Source organism: Pseudorca crassidens, chromosome 15 (genome assembly GCF_039906515.1).
Source record: "Pseudorca crassidens isolate mPseCra1 chromosome 15, mPseCra1.hap1, whole genome shotgun sequence".
Taxonomy (NCBI): domain Eukaryota; kingdom Metazoa; phylum Chordata; class Mammalia; order Artiodactyla; family Delphinidae; genus Pseudorca; species Pseudorca crassidens.
Genome location: NC_090310.1, coordinates 67,600,500 through 67,621,597, shown reverse-complemented (window position 1 = coordinate 67,621,597; position 21,098 = coordinate 67,600,500). Strand labels below are relative to the sequence as shown.

Below are 21,098 nucleotides of genomic sequence, written 5' to 3'. Positions count from 1 at the left end.
GTCCTCCTGCAATCACAAAACCAGCTATAAGTGCACAGACAACATGATGCTTCCTTCACCTGGCTAAATCAGCAGTTCTCAAAGTGTGGTCCTGGGACTGCAGGTGGTGGCTGGAGATCCTTTCAGGGGTTTATAAGATCAAAACTATTTTTACAACAACTCCAAAACATTATTTGCCTTTTTCACTCTCATTCTCTCAGGAGTGTATGGTAGAGTTTCTCAGACAACTATACAACAATGTGATGATACCATTGCCCTAATGGCTAATGAAATGTGTACTTGAATATTCTAGAATTTTCTTAGATAAGTACTTTGGGGTACTCAATAATTTAAGGGCGCAAAGGGATCCCGAGACTAAAAAATTTGAGGACCACTAAACTAAATAATCCTGCCCCTGCAAAAATGAAGAGAGAAACTACTAAAGGACTTACTAGGGAAACAGCACACTCTACCAGATGTGATGTTTGGGAGAAAGATCACACAGTGCAAAGTAGAGGCTGCATAAGAGAAGTGTCAATTGAATCTGAAATGCAGCCAAATGAAGAGAGGCATTTTTTGGTATGCAATCAAAATGACAATTGCATATATGGGAAAATAAATTTGAATGTTTCTGATCTCAACCGGAAAGTTTCATTCAAATATGCTCTAGCAATTTTCATTTTAATTGCACCTTGCTGGTCTAGAGAATTATAAAAGACACTGCACCAATAAGAATTCAAGAACTCAAGGTTAAAACACAATGTAGTTTCCTAACTGCTTTTGGACGTAAAAAAAAAAAAAATGTTCTTTATGTATAATTTCAATTTTCAAATGTTTAGATTTTAAAACTAAAATAGTATATAAATTTTGTGTGAATGGAAAACACTGTTGATATTTTTAAATAAAACAACATTTTCTTAAAACCAGTTCATGAATTGTAACAATATAGCATCTGTCGTACCTAAGATGTAGATGGTGAACATAAGCTGCAGAAACTCGCTGCTCTAAAATGACAAGTATACCTACCAAGCGGGCAAAGGTAATACTGCCATTCCAAGAAGTAAATTGGATTTCTTAAATTTCCAGTGTCATCAACTTGTGGCATAGCTGCCTCATAATGTATCCTTGGGTTCCAAGCAATAGGGATGTAGTAAATATGACATCAACTATATAAGATCTCTCTTGTTTACTGAGTGCCTACAGTATGGCAGGTACCGTGCTAGGTACTACAGAGACAAACAATACACACCAACTAAAAGGAACACAGAGTCTAATGCAGGAAGACCGCTGAGTAAAGAAATAACAATAAAACAAATGGCAAAGATGTTGAGAGATCAAATTCATTGTGGGCAAGAACGTAGGGAAAGAGACCTCCTGGTGACAGAACTAAAGGATATGGTGGGGAATTTGGCAGTAGCTATCAAAGTTTAAAACGCACATGCCCTTCAATCTGGGAATTCAACATTTAGATGTGTATCCTATAGAAATACATGTACACTAAGACACATGTACACAGAGGTTCACTACAGCATTGTTCATAAAAACCAATATTTAAAATAACCAAATGTCCATCTATAGAAACATAATAAATGAATCATGGTATCTCCAAACCATGAAATGCTATGCACCAGGCACAAAATATAAGGTAAATATGCATGCACCAACATTGAAAGATCTTCCGTTATGTGACCAAAAAAATCAAGGTGCAGAATATGTACAGTATGATTTAGGTAGGAGAAAAATATTTGCATATTTATATATATGTAAATAAGTGTACAGAAAACAATCAAAAAGGATACTCACAGAAGTGTTCACAGGCGCTATCTCTAAGTAGAGGAATGGAAAGGGGATCAGTGCAGTGAAGGACAGCTTTCATTTTTCATTCTACTATGCACTATTGGTATTTTTTACGATGACAATCTATCCATGTATTACTTATATAATCAAACACACACACACACACACACACACACACACACACACACACAGCAGTATGACAAGTGCAATTACTGCTGCATGACAGAGGTCAGCACAAAAACTGATAGGACTCTGGTGTGGGGAAAGCTGAGCTCTGATCTAGCTACTCCTACTGTCAAAGGGGGCTGTGGCCCAAGTCCAGTAACCGGGTTCTCCCCTCTCCACCTCCTCATCCACAGTACAGAGAGAATGTAGTGGACCACATTAGCCTTACCAAGTTGCCATGACAACAGGATGCCCTCTGATAACTCTGTGCCTTTGTTCCTGCTAGTCACATTGCCTGGCATGCCTTTCCATGTTTTCTGCCTAACTAAAATCAAAATCATTCTTCAAGGCCCAGCTCAAATACCACCTCTTCTGTGAAGTCTTCAATAGCCCCCGATGTGGTATCCACTGCTTCTCCTCTTTGCTCCCACAGTACTTTGCTTGTATTTCTTTTAAAGTATACTTCCTTCTACCATGCATTTATAGTCAGTCTCCCTAGTAACCTTTAAACTTGAGTGCAAAGACTATACTATTCAACTCCTAATTGCCTAGGGGCCTTAGGCATATTAAGATTCATTAAAAGTGTATGTCCTAGGAGGGAGGGAGGAAGGGAGGAAAAGAGAGATTTAGGACATTAAAATCTGTATAAATATGAAAATCCATTTACTTAGGATTCAAAACTGATGCAAAGTTATCAGACTCCTCATTATAGCACTTCACAGTGCACTGAGGAGCTGGTGTAGTAACAACCATATTAACTATCATTTCATGAGCACTTACTATGTGGCAGATACTGAGCTAAACACTTGCCATTATTCTCATTTATTCTTCACAACCACCCTGTGAGGAAGGTACTATTTCTTTATACAGATGAGACACCTGAGGCTAAGAAAGGAGAAATGACTTACTCAAGGTCACGTGGGAGTCACACCCATATTTGTCTAACCCCAAAGCCTTTGACATTTCTCAACAGTAAAGCTATCACTAATGGCAGCCATGGTCAGTCTTCCTGGGGCCTTGAGAAGAGTAATGCAAAAAAGAGTTAACATAACAGGCCTGATCCTTAGAAGGGCCTGGTCCTAGGCTGGCAGCTGGGAACCTGGCTTTTGAAACAATTCCTAAGTGATAAGGTTGCTTTGCCCATCTGGGGCACTGAACATCTGCTTTCCTTCTGTGAGTCTGGAATTTTGGTAGCTGTTGCTGGCAGAGAATGCTATGATCTGTCTTCAATAAATACCCTGGTCTCAGAGTCTCAAATGGGCTTTCCTAACAGAAACACTGCACATGTGATGATGTATTTCACTGCTGGAAAAAGGAGCAGGTCTGTTGACCCCTCCCAGTGGAAGGGAGAAAACACAGGAAGCCTGTACATGAATTTCTCCAAACTGCCTGATGTGTCTTTTCCCCCTGCTGATCATATTGTGTATCCTTGAGTACCACTGACTCCGAGTCCTGTGAGTACTTTTAGTGATTTCCCAAACATGTGGGTCATCCTGGGAACACAAAATACACAAAGAGCAAAACAAAATAGCAAACAAAACATCTCAGAGGAGAAAGGGCAAAAACAGCAAAACAGAGACTTACTTCTCTGGATTGTCTGGAAACTTGATCCGCAACTCTTGGTTTTTGTATGATCTTTTTTCAAATGTAAGGATCATCTTCTTCACTGAGCTTTCATCCAATGGTTCTTCCTGGGGTAAAGAGACAAATGCAACAATTTCAGTCCAAAGGGATTTCTTATTCACTAATCACTACTTCTTTCCCGTGGCTCTTACATGCCATTCTGCCCCTCACCTTTCTGGATTAACTGTACAGTAAATACTTTATCTCCCCCATTAGAATGAGGGTTAAGGGTGTACATCACATGCTACTTTGTATCATCACTCTGTGTGTCTCACATCTAGCACAGGAAGTTCAACTTAAGGTATTAAAGACTCACTCATTCAACAAATATTTCTTGAGCATACTGTATGGCATGGAGTAAGCAACAATACTAAATGAATATTGTTTAATATTTATTTCGTCCTTCTCTTCTGTTGTACAGGTAAGATAACATTTAGAAGTTTAAAGAACTTGTTCAAGGTCAAACCCTGAGTCAGTGGCAGTGCCCCTCAATCTTTTCCCTACACCGGGGGTCAGCAAACTATGGTCCATACGTCAAATTCAACTTATAGCCTATTTTTGTACACCCATAAGAATGGTTGTTAATTAGCAATAGTCACTGCTTTGTGTTTCTTATATTATACATTACTGTATCTAGTCCTTACTAGCTACTGAGAAGGGTATCAGACAGGTACCTGGAATCCCGATACAGCAACAAGAATTTAGTAACCTCGCCCAGAGGAAGCATAAAAAAACTAGCAGACCATACAGAATATTCTTACTTCATACACTGGAATAATACCTACAAAGGTAAATAAAGTGAATTTTTGAAAACAGAATCATTCGCCCCCCCAAAAAAAAATCTACACTAAAGTTTCAGAAATGTTTTTTCCTCAGTTTAGTTCCCAGTTTAAAGTAATGTGCTGCAGTGCACTCTGCCTCTCTAACACTCTCCCAACTCCTAGCTTCGTAACTTTGTAGTCACTGACCAAAACTCACACCTAAAAGCAATAAAGAAACTGCTATTAAGAGAACCAGAAGGGCTTCCCTGGTGGCGCAGTGGTTGAGAGTCTGCCTGCTGATGCAGGGGACGCGGGTTTGTGCCCTGGTCCGGGAAGATCCCACATGCCGCGGAGCGGCTGGGCCCGTAAGCCATGGCCTCTAAGCCTGTGCGTCTGGAGCCTGTGCTCCGCAACGGGAGAGGCCAAAACAGTGAGAGGCCCGCGTACCGCAAAAAAAAAAAAAAAAATGGAGAACCAGAAATAGATCCTTTTGGAAATCACTGAATCATCTCATAATTTTTTAAGTACCTAAAAATGTTAGCTATGAAAGCACTGAATCATCTCATAATTTTTTAAGTACCTAAAAATGTTAGCTATTAAATTTAGATTTTGGCATATTGAGGTTCTTTTTTAAATTTACTTATTTTATTTTTGGCTGTGTTGGGTCTTCATTGCTGCGTGCGGGTTTTCTCTAGTTGCGGTGAGCGTGGGTTACTCTTTGTTGCGGAGCACAGGCTCTAGGTGCACAGGCCTCAGTAGTTGTGGCTCGCAGGTTCTAAAGCGCAGGCTCAGCAGTTGTGGAGCACGGGCCCAGTTGCTCCGTGGCATCTTTTCGGACCAGGGCTCGAACCCATGTCCCCTGCATTGGCAGGCGGATTCTTAACCACTGCGCCACCAGGGAAGCCCCGACATATTGAGTTTTAAGTGGGAGATACCTATACATTCATTTTGGGCATGACACCTTTCTTAGATTTTATCAATGACTCCTGGACCCTCAGGTACTCTGTTGGAACCCTACCCGCTCCCCAGTGTCTACAGCTTTAAGGAGAGGTACCCTGACTTGGTAAAAAAACTGAAGTCAGTGCCCTGACTCAGTCAGGACTCAGAGCTTAGCTTCACTACTTACTACCCACGTGGCAATGTTACTTTGCTGAATATAATCTTCAAACCCTCACCAAGTCTAATTGATTCTACCTCATAAGTGAATTCATCCACTTGGCATTTAGAATAAAGTCCCAAATCCTTCACATGACCTGTATAAGGAAGGCCTGGCAGGATTTGGCCCAGTAATCTCTCCAACCCCAAACCTCTGTTAGTGGCCCATGTCTGCTTATTCACTGTTGACTCTCCAGTGCCCATGATAGGGCCTGGCACACAGGAGACATCCAATGAAGATCTGTTGAAGGAAGGAAGGAAGGAAGGAAGGCAGGGATAAAGGGGAAAACTACTTTAGGTCATCATAGAGATGACCTAAAGACATGAGGTACATAAAATTGTTTTATAAACTATATGACACTCTATTAATATAAGCTGTTATTGTAACTATTAGCATGATTGTTAATGTACCCAACTTATCACTGGGATTTAACTAAAATAATTTAAATTGCTAGGAAAGGGTTAAATCACTTTCAAGCAATCTCAGTACCTACAGCTTTTCTTTCCCTTAGCTAACATCCTGCCAACCCTGTAGGAAAAAACTTTATTAGTGTTAATAATACAGCTCTCATAGGATTCCCAAAGTCTTAGCCTCTCCAGGGTTTGGCCTTCCCTCCTTTAATTTCTCTCCAACACTGGGGGAAAACCGAATTATCAGTCTTAGTCATCAGCCACAGCAGTATCTCTAATAGCTCAACGTCAGAAACCAGAGGGAGATTTCAGAAAGATGAATGCTGGTGATGTAGCACAAAAAGGACAATAATATTTTACAAGTTCACCTGACTTTACAGGGGCAAACATCACTTGTTTTTCATCAAATGGGACTTTGGTGGCAGTGAGAAAATAACTCCTGGACTTGTGGCCTTCCATGCGTCATTTTTACAAAGCGACCTCTTTTTCCCTATCCCTTAACAGAAGGGCTGGTCCCACATCCCATTTCTGTCTTCCAGGCTAGAAACCTTATACCCATGACAGCTACTATCCTAATCCTCCAGTACCAGCCTTGCCCGGCACGGGAATTATACCTGCCAATTAACTGCTGCTGCAGGGCTAACAGATTGATCAGAAGCTAGTAAGGAGTGAGGGAGAGAGGGAGGATGTGCTACACACACTGTTTGTCTAAGGCTGGCAGGGCTGCTGCCCTCAGAGAGGAAATCCAAGACTGTTTCTCACCACAGATTTCCAAAGTGTCACCATCTCTTAGGGGCAGACCACCGAATTACCACTGGTAGAAATCCTAATGAGGAGAGAGTTACTGTCATAACACAATAAAGACCTTTTTGGAATATGAATCAATTTTTTTTTCTTCTCAGATTCACACTCCAGCTTCAGTTTTTAAATCCAAACTTAGCATCAAGTCTTTAAGGGAACCAAAAAACAGCTGGCTCTTAAGAATCTAATTCATACTGAACAAAATGTCAGAGTGAAATTACATACAAGTTAACACTTAAGGATTTAAAGAGACACAAAGGTAAGGTCACATTATTTTTAATCACTGATATTTTACCTCTATTCTTTTCAGCTTCATTCATCTATTCATTCAATAAATACTTGTTAAGGGCCTACACCAAGTTCTAGGCATTGCTCTGAATGCTAGAGATACAGCTGTGAACAAAACAGAGCCAGTCCCTGTTTTCAACAGAGGTTGGGGAGAGGACAACAAATGAGTAAAATAACAAACAGGAATTTCAGATCATGATAAGTGCTGTGAAGACAGTATACAGAATAAAGTGATAAGAGAATAAGAGAACGACTTGCAGGGCTACCTCAGAGACAGGAACGACTTCCCTGAGGAAGAAACACCTGAACTGAGACCTGAATGAGAAGAAACCAGTCATGTAAAAAGCATCAGGGGAAGAAAAGCATGCCAGCAGAGGACACAGAAGTAAAAAGGTTCAGAGACAGGAGTCAGTGCAAAGGCCCTAAGGCACCTTGAGGAGCAGCAAATATAGAAAGGGCCTTGGGTATCTCCTTCCCTAAACCATATTTTTTCAGTCACATCTAAATACCTAATCCCCTAACTGCGCCTTTAATTTCTTCAACTTCGTTGCTTTGCGAAGGCCATCTCAACTGCCTGAAAAGCCCTTCCTCCACTTGTCTGACAAAATTCTACTCCTCTTTCAAAGACTATTGACTGTACTTAAAAATGAGTGCCCTCTATGTGTCCTCAGTACTGGCTAGGAAGCCTCTCTGACCCTCCTCAGTCCATACTAATTGCCCCACAGTTCAGTGCTTGGGCCTCGATTATAATATATAATCCAGAATAATTTAAAAACTCTATCTGTAATGTTCTTTACAGTTTGTAAGATGCTTTCCCAACTCCATTATTCCACTTAACCTTCATGTCAACACTGTGAAATAAGTATTCTTAACCCCATTTTACAGATTAAGCTGGGAAGTTCAGGGAAATTAAGCATTTAGCACTGAATTACACTCTACAGATGCTGTGTCAGGGCCGAGCATCTGAGCTCCAAGCCCAGCTCTGCCACCTTACCTCTTCCTCTTCCTCCTCACCCTCTCTGTCAATGATTTGAAGCAGCCGTTTTTTGTCATCATCTGCTTCTTCTACCACAGTCATTTCCTCCTCCCGAAAGCGGCCACGCTCTCGAGTACCAGCTTGTCTCCGACGCATCTTCAGCTCTTCCTCTTCATCATCCCGGGGACGTTTTGTGCCCCTGTTGGGCTAAGGAAGAGAAAAAAGAAACACAGGATTTGAGAGCTGGAAAATATGTATAAGGGCATACATACCAAGCATTCTAAAAGTTTTCGGAATTCCCTGACTGAAAAACACCAGAGCATACAATTTCTCCCACAGAATGAAGTAAAGCTCTAAGTGGTTATTTCTCAGACCTGCAACGATTCTATAAATACATGATTACAGTCACCTACAAGGTAGCTGGTTTTTGTTACAAGTATTTTTCAATATGTAAAGTTTAGCACTTCACAGAAGTTCCTGTATATACAGAAATCACGGGGAACAAGGCTACTTTGAGAAGGGAACGCTGGGTTAAGCTCAATTTACTACTTAGGATTCAGTCCCCAACACCAATCCCTTAGTACCTGGTTTTAATTCAGATTTAAAAAAGATTATAGTCACTCACAAGTAATTCAAACAGAGAATATTACATACACAACTTCCAAGGGTCTACAACATTCTAAATTCCTACTTTCCAGCAGAGTAGAGTAAGGCCCAGAGGTCAAGTATTACCCAAGGTCACAAAGCCAGGAGCAGCACTGAAAATAGAACGGCACTTCCGGACTCCTAGTCCAGGGCTTTTCCCACCGCACTGTTAGGGTCTCATTCTCCCTCTGACAATGCAATCCATGGAGGAGTTTTTACAATTGCTTGCCATTCAGCTGGAATAAAACAGGGCACTACTGAAATGGGCCTCAGAACTGAGGAAAAAGAGCACCGCACTAGATATCAAACAGCCCAATATCTCCATTCAGCTCGAGTTACTACTGTGCAACTTTGGGCACATCATTTAACCTCTCTAAGCCTTACTTTCCTCATCTGCAAGTGGAGATTATCATCCTTTTCTCCCTGTGAACTTCAGAAAAGATGTTCTTGTGTGTATTTTAAAAATTTTTTTCAGCTTTATTGGGATATAACTGACATATAATTTGTGCAAGTTTAAGGTGTACAACATGATGATTTGATTCATATATATTTTGTGAAATGATACCACAATAAGGTTAGTTAATACCTCTATCACCTCACATAATTACCTTTCCCCACCACCACGGATGGTGAGAACATTTAAGATCTCAGCAACTTTCAAGTATACGATACAGTATTATTAACTACAGTCACTCTGCTATACATTAGGTCCCCAGACCTTATTTACCTTATAACTGGAAGTTTGTCCCAAACGGTGGCAAACTGTAGTGAAAGAACAGTAAACTATAACAATACTAAACAAATATATAAAATTATTACTATGAGTTAATTAATCCAAATGATTCTGTCTTCCCCAACACAAAACATTTGTGTTAGGCTCTTCAACGAGCTTTTCTTTATCTGTTACAATAACTGCACACACCAACAGTGTGCTAGGTACAATGTGGTATGTTACTACCAAAGTGAAGAAAATGCTATATTCACTGCCAGCCTGCTAAGTTGCTTTTGGTGATAACAGACAAATTTCTATTATACATGATACACATCTCACCCTGTGACTTATAACCCACACTGTTACTGAACTCTGCTACCCGAGTGGTACAAAGGCATTCCCCTCTATATTCATGTACCCTGCTGATTCCACATACCAGGTGCTTCAGTAAGTCTAAGCATACGACATTGCTTAGAAAACTCACATTAGACAATTCGGTTTGTGGGGTACCACCTGCTATTTTTCACTCTGTTCCTGAGTCTCCCTGGGATGGATTAAAATTTCATATGATCACACTCTATTTCCATAAATATAAAAATTACAAAAATCTGTTGTCATCATTACTAGTCTACACGTTTAAAAAAAAGAAGAAGAAAAAGAAAAAGGAAATCAACATGCCAGTAACCAAAGAGTACAAAAAAAGGAGGTGGTGGTTTTCATGTGAGGAGAAGGAGGTAGCTTGCTCCTAAAGGAGGGCAGGCTTCAAACTAGGTAGCGCCACAGCAGGTAAGGAACTTCAGCCCTCTGGGAGCACTAATTCTTTCAGGCTCCTAAAACAAGCCCTGCTGCGGTTCTGATTAGTGTGAGCCTATTGCAGCAGCCAAATCAAAGCATGAGCTCCACAGTCCTCCACGGAGAGGAGATTTCTGGACTGTTTATCTCAGCGCAGAGAGAAAAGGCAGTGGACCACAATTAAAAGGAGAAAGCTAAATACTGCCACAGTTAAGAAATGCAAAAAAAAGAACAATGGCAATGTCTCTTTTGAACACATCTTCCAATCCACTTCTGTAAAACAAACATTTCAGAGGTCCGGGAGGAGTTTCATTTTTACCACTAATAATTTCCACTGAAATAGCACTTTCCTTCTGCAGAACTTAAAGCACTCCTTTTAATCTTCACCCCATCTCTGGGGATGAGAAGTAGTTAACAGTTCTATTTTATAAGCAGGGAGACAGGATGCCTGAGATCCTTTAATAAACTCTTGCAAAGACAACCTGGTGCCTTCTAAAAGTTGAAACTGATCTCTGGGAAGTTTGCCAATTTCCATGATTCCAGGACCCTAGCTGAGACAGATCTGAGGGACTTTCAGGCAAGAACATATAAACATAAGTCATACAAGACGTTAGGCAAGTTAAAATAATATTTGTTAAACCATTCATTCAACAAATAATTTATTAAAGAATTCCAAGGCTTGAAGGATCCTCAAGTAATCAGCCTGGCCTAGTACCAGTCCCAGGCTTCCATTAGGGTAATGTCTAAATAGGGACACAGGGATAGACAGGGCTAGAACGGATTCTTGAGACAAGATAGCTTTGCTAATCTTTGTGAATAGTCTAAGCACATTCCTAAGAGGGCAACCTTTAGGTTTAGCCACTGTATCTCCAATTTCCTTCCCCCTCATACAGGGTATTCGGCTTTAGCTCCCCTCATGGAGGACAACTCTGTAGCAGAGCACAGCAGAACCCATCCCACTGGGATGCTTTGACATGGTTCCTTGACAAACATAACAGCTCCCACCTCCCTCTCCAACAGATGGATAAGCCTCCCAAAGGCCCGATATATTTTATTTCAGCATTTTTCTCTCCCAAGGCAAAATTTTAAAAACTTCTGTTCTTTACTTCTCTACTCAACTCTCAATTCTTTTTCAGATACTAACCCTCCAAATAGAGAAGTTCCTACTCATTTCTGAAATTTGACCATTCTGAATAATAAAGGTTAAAATTCATTTCTTTAACAAATATATAATAAGTGCCAACTATATATAAGGCACTGTGCTGGGGACTGGGGACACATGGCATAAAGACAAACATTGCTTTGCTATCAAGGGGCTTAACAATCTAGGACATAGCAGTCCAATCAAAATATAATACAAGCCATAGATATAATTTAAAATTGTTTTAGCAGCCAAACAAAAAAAGAAACAGATGAAATTAATTTCAATAATATATTTTATTTAATCCAATATATCTAAAATATTACCTTTTCAACATGTAATCAATATAAAAAATTACTAATGAAGTATTTTACTTTTTTTTTTTAATACTAAGTCTTTGGAATTTGGTAGATGTATTTTACACTCGTGGTGTATCTCAACACAGAACCAGCCCTATTTCATGTGCCCAACAGCCATGTGCAGTGAGTGGCTACCATACTAGACATCCCAGGTTTAGGGAATTTTCATCTGAGGGGTTCCTGTTCCCTGATAATGTCAAAATGAAATTGGATTTCTGGCCACACTGAATGAAATAGGGACTCATATACAGCTGAAGTCCTATTTGTGAAAGATCCCCATTAAAATCTGTGAAGCTAACAACACCCTGCCCCAGAAATAAACTTCTAGATTATATTTACCAGTATTCACCACTGAGAGAGTGATCAGTTATACAAAACAAAGCAAGAATATGTAAGTGGGGAAGAACCTAGGAACTGCTGAACTGATTTCACTACAGAAGAGACAAAGGACTCTGGATCCAGAAAGGGAGCACTCACAGCCTGTCACGGAGGTCATCAGCTCAGGCCTGAGCTCTCCTTGCGTTTTACACAACCAATCCCAAGAGGATTAAGCCAGTCTTACCAGTCACCTTTAGAGATTAATTTGTTTTGGTATCTGAAAGGTGTTTGGAATCCCTCAAGATGAAGGAATGACAAAAGAAATTGTTCTTAATAAAGTCATTTCTCTGCTTCTGCTGCCCACAGCAGAAAAATGATTAACTCTTAACTTCTGATGTATTAGAACATCAGCCTTTTAAGGATTTTTACAATCTTCTACATTCCCTGCCTTATTCCCAATAGGTGGCGAGCGGAATAAATGCTCACTAAGCATTTGCCACCATCCAACCACACAGCTGGTACCCTTTCTAGGATACACAAAGGATTCCCACTTGCTCAAAGCTTATAGGAAGCTCCAAGAATATACATATAATATGTCTTTACTTTCCAAAAATCTTGATGCCTTGTGTGTGTTTCTGTGTGTATGATGGATGATATATATACCCATCCCCCTAGAAATAGAAATCAAGACATCTCCATGAAAGCTTTGAAAGAATTAAAAAATTAAATAAGCAATCTGCCTAGACTAGTCCCTGCATACCCAGACAATATCCAACCTAAGCTTTAGGTTTCATTTCTCTCCCCCCCCTTTTTAATTAAAAAGCAGTGAGAAGCTGTAGCTATAATGAGGGACTGTGGGAAAATGCAGTTATATTGGGCTCAAAGTAATGTACCATAGGAAGAGGCTACATCAGCAGAACGAATCCTAAATTAAAACTCCACTATGAAACCAACCCCATTTCCTCTGAGCATGCAATCTATATTATCGCATTTATGGTCTGTCTCGACCTCAATTAGACTTGGGGGTGGGGGAGAAGAAAGGGGACTTCTATAATAAGCAATAATGGTATCATTATGATAAATTATGAAAACACACAGTGCAATTATTAATGTGAAGAGCACATTTGTACCAGGCTATAACAATGTAGATGTATACTGCGAGGGAACATCTAAATATAGCTCAATATTCCATGTTACCTGGCTAAGAAGTGGAGTAATTTTCATAAAATGTACTTTCATGTTAATGGAAGAAAAATATGTTCAATTTTATTAAGGAAATGGAAAAATTCAAAGGAAATCTTCTATTAACTTTATAATAAACCAGGAATTCTTCACCTAGCATCAAGAAGGTCACATATCTTCAGAAAAGGGCCTTCCAAGTGGGGGCATAAAGTGCTGTTTCCTAAATATCAAACAATGGGAAAGACTCAAATGTGAGCTGAAAGAGATAATCTAGTTTATCCCTCTTTTTACAGAAATAGGGAAACCTGAGCTCGGTGGGTTTAAGCACCTTGTCTGTGGTAGGCAATAATATAAGCCTTCTAATTCCCAATATAATTTGTCTCCTCCTTCGCTATACTAACTAGTCATTCCTAACCTGTGTGCAATGGTGATATCCTGTTTGGAGAATGAATTTTGGAGTCAGATTTTCCTAAATTCAAATCCTGGTCCCTCTACTTAGCAGCCCTGGGAAGTAACTTACCCATTCCAGGCTTGAGTTTTCTCAATCTATAAACTAGGAACAACCCGCACTTTCACACAGACGTTTTATATATATATATATGTATGTACATAAAGGCCAATGTTTCTAAAGTGCTAAACACAGTTTAGCCCACAGAAGACAATACGTGTATCTCTCCTGGACACACCTGACTTAAAATCAAAGAACCTCAAGGTTGGAGAGGGTGTTGACCATTAATAGGTGTTAAAACAAGGATCCCATTTTTAACGTCAAAATATTTGACAGACCCCACCCCAGCTGCACTTTTTTAGTATCCAGTAATTGAGAAAATACACAATGACAACAAACAAATACATTTCTATGTATTTGGTAATACTTTTCATTGAATTTGTGTTTTTAACTCCCACATTTACGAGAGAGAAGAGAAGACACGGAGAAACAGAAAAAGAGAGACTGATTAATTTTGAGAGAGATTTTGAGAGATTGAGATTCATTCTACAGAAAATGCTTGAGTATATCTGGATTTAAAACCTCTTGCAATAATTCTGAGTCACTAGAGACAATCCAGACTTTAGGAATCCTTGATTTAACTCAATTATCTTTCTGAGGTTTGAAAACCCTTTAAAATATTTCTGCTAGGCACAGGCTGGGGTTTCCTAACACTTTCGGTGACCAGAAACTTAACCTCCTCCTAAACTGCACTCCCTCCATCTCTGGATCACTCAGACAGTTCATTCAATTAAGGGGAAACATTTCAACTTAATAATTTTCTTCCCCGGTCCATAATCTTTCTCCTTAAAGCAATATAAAATAGGTTTAATCTCACTCTCACATTTAAAAAAAAAACACTTTATATTATTTTAAGACAGTAATCCTATTTCATTCTTCCTCTCTCATTGCCTTTTCTTTTTCAGAATAAACACTTTCAATATGAGATGGGAAGAATGTATGCAACATAGTTAAGGGAGGTGTACACATAATTAAATTCCTTCCTACCTTTATTTGGGGATTTCAAAGCTTTCTGATACCTCTTCAGGTGATTAGACATATGGAATGTCACAAACCCAAGCTTGTGGATGGATTGCTTTAACTAATACGAAGTGCTCAGAAATCATCTGCTGTTAACCTCACCTGATTACATTTTGTCAGAATAAAAAGGAGTTTTCAAACATTCATTTTTACCAGATGGTAGTGAGTGGCCTGACCCAGAAGTTACAGATGAGCTGCAGTAATGAGTTTTCCCTTGCCTTTGCTGGCTGCACATTCACTGGTGACATTTTCCAACTAGGGCTTCTGGCTCAATCAATATTTGCAGGCATGAAACCTGACAAAGTTAACATCAGGGCTCCCTTGCAAATTTGCTTAAGGCATCAGAACTGAAAAAACTCACAATCTCTAATGCTGCAACTATCATCAGCCAAAGTTCATAATTAGGGATCAGAGTCATCAGAGACAGAAAATTCTACCCACTCAAAGGGTTGTTGTGATGGTTAAAACATCTTACAAAGAGGTTTTGTGTAAGCTATAAAGTGCTATGTCAATGTAAGGGAATATCATTATCATGTTTTTAAGAAATATCTGAGTGACTAGAAAAAAAAATAGCACAATTTGTATGGAAACACAAAAGACCCCGAATAGCCAAAGCAATCTTGAGAAAGAAAAACGGAGCTGGAGGAATCAGGCTCCTGACTTCAGACTATACTACAAAGCTACAGTAATCAAGACAGTATGGTACTGGCACAAAAACAGAAATATAGATCAATGGAACAGGATAGTAAGCCCAGAGATAAACCCATGCACATATGGTCACCTTACCTTTGATAAAGGAGGCAAGAATATACAGTGGAGAAAAGACAGCCTCTTCAATAAGTGGTGCTGGGAAAACTGGACAGCTACATGTAAAAGATTGAAATTAGAACACTCCCTAACACCATACACAAAAATAAACTCAAAATGGATTAAAGACCTAAATGTAAGGCCAGACACTATTAAACTCTTAGAAGGAAAACACAGGCAGAACACTCCATGACATAAATCACAGCAAGATCCTTTTTGACCCACCTCCTAGAGGAATGGAAATAAAAACAAAAATAAACAAATGGGACCTAATGAAACTTAAGAGCTTTTGCACAGCAAAGGAAACCATAAACAAGACAAAAAGACAACCCTCAGAATGGGAGAAAATATTTGCAAATGAATCAACAGACAAAGGATTAATCTCCAAAATATATAAACAGCTCATGCAGCTCAATATTAAAGAAACAAACAACCCAATCCAAAAATGGGCAGAAGACCTAAATAGACATTTCTCCAAAGAAGATATACAGATGGGCAAGAGGCACATGAAAAGCTGCTCAACATCACTAATTATTAGAGAAATGCAAATCAAAACTACAATGAGGTATCACCTCACACCAGTCAGAATGGGCATCACCAGAAAATCTACAAACAACATGCTGGAGAGGGTGTGGGTGAACCCTCTTGCACTCTTGGTGGGAATGTAAATTGATACAGCCACTATGGAAAACAGTATGGAGGTTCCTTAAAAAACTAAAAATAAAACTACCATACGACCCAGCAATCCCACTACTGGGCATATACCCTGAGAAAGCTGTAATTCAAGAAGAGTCATGTACCACAATGTTCACTGCAGTTCTATTTACAATAGCCAGGACATGGAAGCAACCTAAGTGTCCATCAACAGACGAATGGATAAAGAAGATGTGGCACATATATACAATAGAATGTTACTCAGCCATAAAAAGAAACAAAATTGAGTTATTTGTAGTGAGGTGGATGGACCTAGAGTCTGTCATACAGAGTGAAGTAAGTCAAAAAGAGAAAAACAAATACCGTATGCTAACACATATATATGGAATCTAAAAGAAAAAAATGGTCATGAAGAACCTAGGGGCAAGATGGGAATAAAGACGCAGACCTACTAGAGAATGGACTTGAGGATATGGGGAGGGGGAAGGGTAAGCTGGGACAAAGTGAGAGAGTGGCATGGACATATATACACTACCAAACGTAAAATAGATAGCTAGCGGGAAGCAGCCGCATAGCACAGGGAGATCAGCTCGGTGCTTTGTGACCACCTAGAGGGGTGGGATAGGGAGGGAGGGAGGGAGACGCAAGAGGGAAGAGATATGGGGATATATGTATATGTATAACTGATTCACTTTGTTATAAAGCAGAAACTAACATACCATTGTAAAGCAGTTATACTCCAATAAAGATGTTAAGAAAATAGATGCTCAATAAATATGTATTGATTAAAAAAAAAGAAATATCTGAGTGGCAATTCCAGATATTCATACATAATTATATATTATGCCTATACAAGAATCATGGCAATATGCCACCTTTTTTATCTGGAAGAAAAACCAGGTACCAAAAATTCCTCAAAATCTCCAAGCAAAGTCATTGCAAATATTAAACAGAACCCTCATGTACTTATTAATTCCCAATTTTAAAAATTACAGGTACTAAGAGTACAGTAATTACTGGAGAATGTGGGTTTTACCAATGTCCACAGTGGGGGGGGGGGAGGTGAGGGGGAATCAATGTATCAAAAATTAACATTACCAAAGATCTCACTTATGATCTGTAATCTGACTGATTGACAAGTAACATGAATATGATTTATAATTTAAATCACTAGTCATGAAGACACTACTTAATCAATTTTTCCTACCAAAAAAATTCTTACTCCTTGTTAAAGCCTGAATATATATCCATCTCGTTTCCAAAGGGTGTGTAGATTTCTTTTTTGGAAGTACAAACTATTCTTTAGCATTCATGATTTACTTTGACATTTTCTCTGATTAATTCTACAGCTGCATCAGTAAGCTGAATATTGATTCTGTTTCTTTATCAAGCCTAACAGAGGCAGATACTTGTAAAATCATTGTAAGGTAAACTACCTCCATTTTAACAGACATTATGAATGTTTTGTCAGCTACATCAGAACCATGATCATTCACTCATTCACTCAGGAAGTGTTTACTGAGCTAACAGAACCTGAACATCACTCTACTAGGTGTTGGAGGGAATATTAGACATCAAACCAAGAACAACAGAACTGCACTGACCTCAAAAAAGCAACACAGTATACAATGCAAAGCGCAGTGGACCAATAATCATAAAAATCTGGGTGCTAGTGAATCACTTAAAAGTCACATGACCTTAGATAAGTCATTTGACTTACCAGCACTGCATTTAAAAAATGCTCTGCCCTTGCTCTGCTACCTCACAGGATTGTCTTTAGTAAGATAAGGGAGAATAAGATTAAATAAAATAAAGATACAGCACTTTAAAGAAAAAAGAGCCTAGGATTCAATTTCTTTTAATGACAGCTAACTACAAAGTCCTATATATACAACAGACTTTTCAGCTTTTGACAAGGAATAGAATCACAACTATGATTTCAAAAGAAAAAATACTGAGTAGCCCATAAGCATGTAAAAAGGGACCCAGTCTCATTAGAAATCAGGGAAATGCATATAAAAACCAGGAAATATCATCTGGTTGGCAAAAATAAAAAAATTAAAATCTGGCAATATCATGTGTTAGTGAGGATATAGAGAAACAAATTAAAACATGCTGATAGAAGAGTAAATGAGTACAGAGCTAATTGGTGATACCTAGTAACACTGAAGATGCATACATTCTATGACTATCCCAGCAGTTCTACTCCTAGGTATACACATTAGAGAAATTCTCAGACATATGCACAAGGACATATTTAAAGAATGTTCACTGGAGCATATTTGTAATAAGAAAAAAAATTTCAATGATCACTGGATGCATACATAAGCAGTAATCATTAAAAAAAATGACTGGGAATAATAATCAACAAATTCAGGATAGTGATGGCTTCTAAGAAGGGTAATAAAGAAGTTGGATTAAGGACGGCTACACAATGAAATGGGATTAGGGAAGGGTACACAGGACACTTCAACTGTATTTATAATATTTTATTTCTTAAAAAATGATCTGAAATAAACTTGGCAAAATGGTATGGTTATGCACATACTTAGGGGGGGAAAAAAAGGAGACCACTAGAAGCTAGCAGGGAATCATGCAGAACAAGTCATGCCCAACTGGTTGTAGTCCCTTGATATGGTTACTGCTGATTAAGGTTAAGGGTTTACAATACCTACAGAGTACCTTTATCTCAACAAGATCTTTCACAAAGTCACTCAAGTGGGCAGACGGAGAAATGTGGGTGAATGGTAGTATAGAGAGATAGATTCATAATAGGTTAAACCAAAAGAGTATGAGCAGTATAAAGTCCCTTGTTTAAATTCAAAATAGCAAATAAAGTCCCTGCCAGAGGAAATATGACTTAAAAATAATTCATTCAGGAAACAGCTGATGGTTTTAGTTAATGTCATTTTCAACAGGATGGCCAACTTTAATTTTTTAAAAATCTAAGGCATATTAAGGGTGCACTATTAGAAGCATAACATCTAATTCGACTACAGTCCCGTAGCGCTGAGTTAGCTACCACACTTGAAAAGAGGCATTACAATCTCAATATTGCATGAGCAGGATAGTACAGGGTCTGGAAACCTTGCCATAGAAAAAAACCAATAAGGGAATGAGAGAAGAGTTAGGGAGGGACCCAAGAGTCACCTTCGGTTACTCAAATGATGCCTTGGAATGGAGTAAGCACGTATAGTGCTACCATGAAGAGCAGACCACCTTCCTTTCCCCTTTTGTTCCAGCTAGAAAAACCCTACTCAGCCTTAAACTCCAGCTCAAAGGCCACCTTCTCCAGGAGTCATCCAAATGCTCCAGTAAGACCTCTGAGCTTCCTCAGCAATGTATCACATCAACACACAACACGTGCATTAATAAATCTCCATCTCCTCTACTAAGTCATATGCTAGGTCCTCAAGGGTAGGTGCCCTGAGATCTGACCCTTGCTGCTAACACCTCAGCACCCCACAGTGCCCAGCTCACAGCAGGTACTTAACCCACATTGCTAAATCAATGAGAGACAAGGGAAGAGGGCAGATAAACCAATGAACTATCCAAGAATCATAATCACTATTAGCAAATGTATACAATGTATGCATATTCTCAGAATTTCTTGGATCATTAGATTACTGCAACCAGGCAGAATTCATCTGTTCTATGTGTTCTATCTACATATTTAATCATTTTATGCCACCCTGGGCTACATAGCTTAGTAAATTTTCTAATGATGGCACCAAGTGATATTCAGAGGGTAAGAAGAGTAAAACTCAGATTCAGACAAAGTGTATCCATACAACCTCATAATTTACAGATGAATAAACTAAGACTCAAGGATGAGCCTGAAGCCCTAGAGCTGGGTCTGGAATCTAACTCTCACTTTTACAGCAGCAGTATACACAACCCCCCAGTCAGCTTTCCCTAGTCACAACTTCAGAAACTATCATCTAAAGGCATAATTTGCATCATCTCTCCCTGCTGCCATCATCGTTCAACCAACACCAAAATCCCTCCTGCCACTTTTCTGCCCATGCCGTTAGCCAGGAAAGCTCTTTTCTGTAGTTGCTTCTTGCCTGTTTGGAAGCTCACTGACCAGAAGCGCTTACTGTCATCTGTCTATATGGAGATTTTGGTAAAACTCCTTCCGCCAGATCATCTGGGGAACCCACAATGAGCCCAGGGGTTACCCACCTTGAACACCAGTCCACTTTGAATCTTTAAACATTAAATAACAAATTAATATGGCAAAGCTATTTTAAATTATTTAAACTATTTCCAAAGGCTCAGACACAAGAAATTCACTTTATTATTTAAATATCTAACACAAAGGTTAGATATTTTATAAGTGCATGTCACAGAGGCTGGGGGAGGTGGAGTATGCATTCAGCAGCCAGCAGACCCACACAATGGCTTTGCAAGTTACATGGCACACCTGTTACATGTAATCGTGATGACAGAGACGTCTCCAGCCAGTGGACTACTGCCTCTAGCAATGCACAATTCCATTAACACTAAAGTGGGGAAGAAAATCTTTAACTACTTTTTCTATAAGTTGCCTCTAAGGTCATTGCCAAGACTCAAAACTGCATTCCTCTTTCAAACAGCAGGAGTGATTGTGGTGGGGAGGCAGGGCAGTGTATACTAGCAAGAAGACAGACAGGAAAGAAAAAAGTGGAGATATTTTGAGAAAATGGGAAGGGGCGGAATATTCAGAGCATGCTGAATGGCCTGGGAATAAATGAGTGAGAACCAGATCATACGTGAGAAACGAGTCATGTTATTTATTTACAAAATCTAGGTCTTTCACAGTTGCTTATTAATTCCTTAAGGGTTCCAACATGGTTTTGATCTCTAGAGCCTAGGACATCAGCTATTACCATTATTCCTTTTAAAGCTTACAACTTATCCACGTAAGTCTGTTACATAATAGCTGCCACATTTATTTCAAGGAAGACAGAACTCACATGAAACTTTACCCTGAGTATCTTGTTAAAAAGAGTATTTTTCAAC

The 21,098-nt window shown here is 39.1% G+C and overlaps 1 protein-coding gene across 4 annotated transcripts in view; it reads right to left on the bottom strand.

Moving 5' to 3' along the window:
* CTNNBL1 (catenin beta like 1) overlaps positions 1-21,098 on the bottom strand; it is a 173,565-nt gene that overhangs the window by 132,129 nt on the left and 20,338 nt on the right. For 2 of the 4 annotated variants that reach the window (XM_067708096.1, XM_067708097.1), the window contains exons 2-3: positions 7,975-8,163; positions 3,526-3,632 (exon numbers count right to left, since the gene is read on the bottom strand). In XM_067708096.1, the coding sequence (XP_067564197.1) occupies positions 3,526-3,632; positions 7,975-8,163 (296 nt within the window). Of the gene's footprint in view, positions 1-3,525; positions 3,633-4,238; positions 4,346-6,653; positions 6,742-7,974; positions 8,164-21,098 lie in introns of those variants that run through there. The other 2 variants (XM_067708099.1, XM_067708098.1) reach the window with 2 other exon arrangements.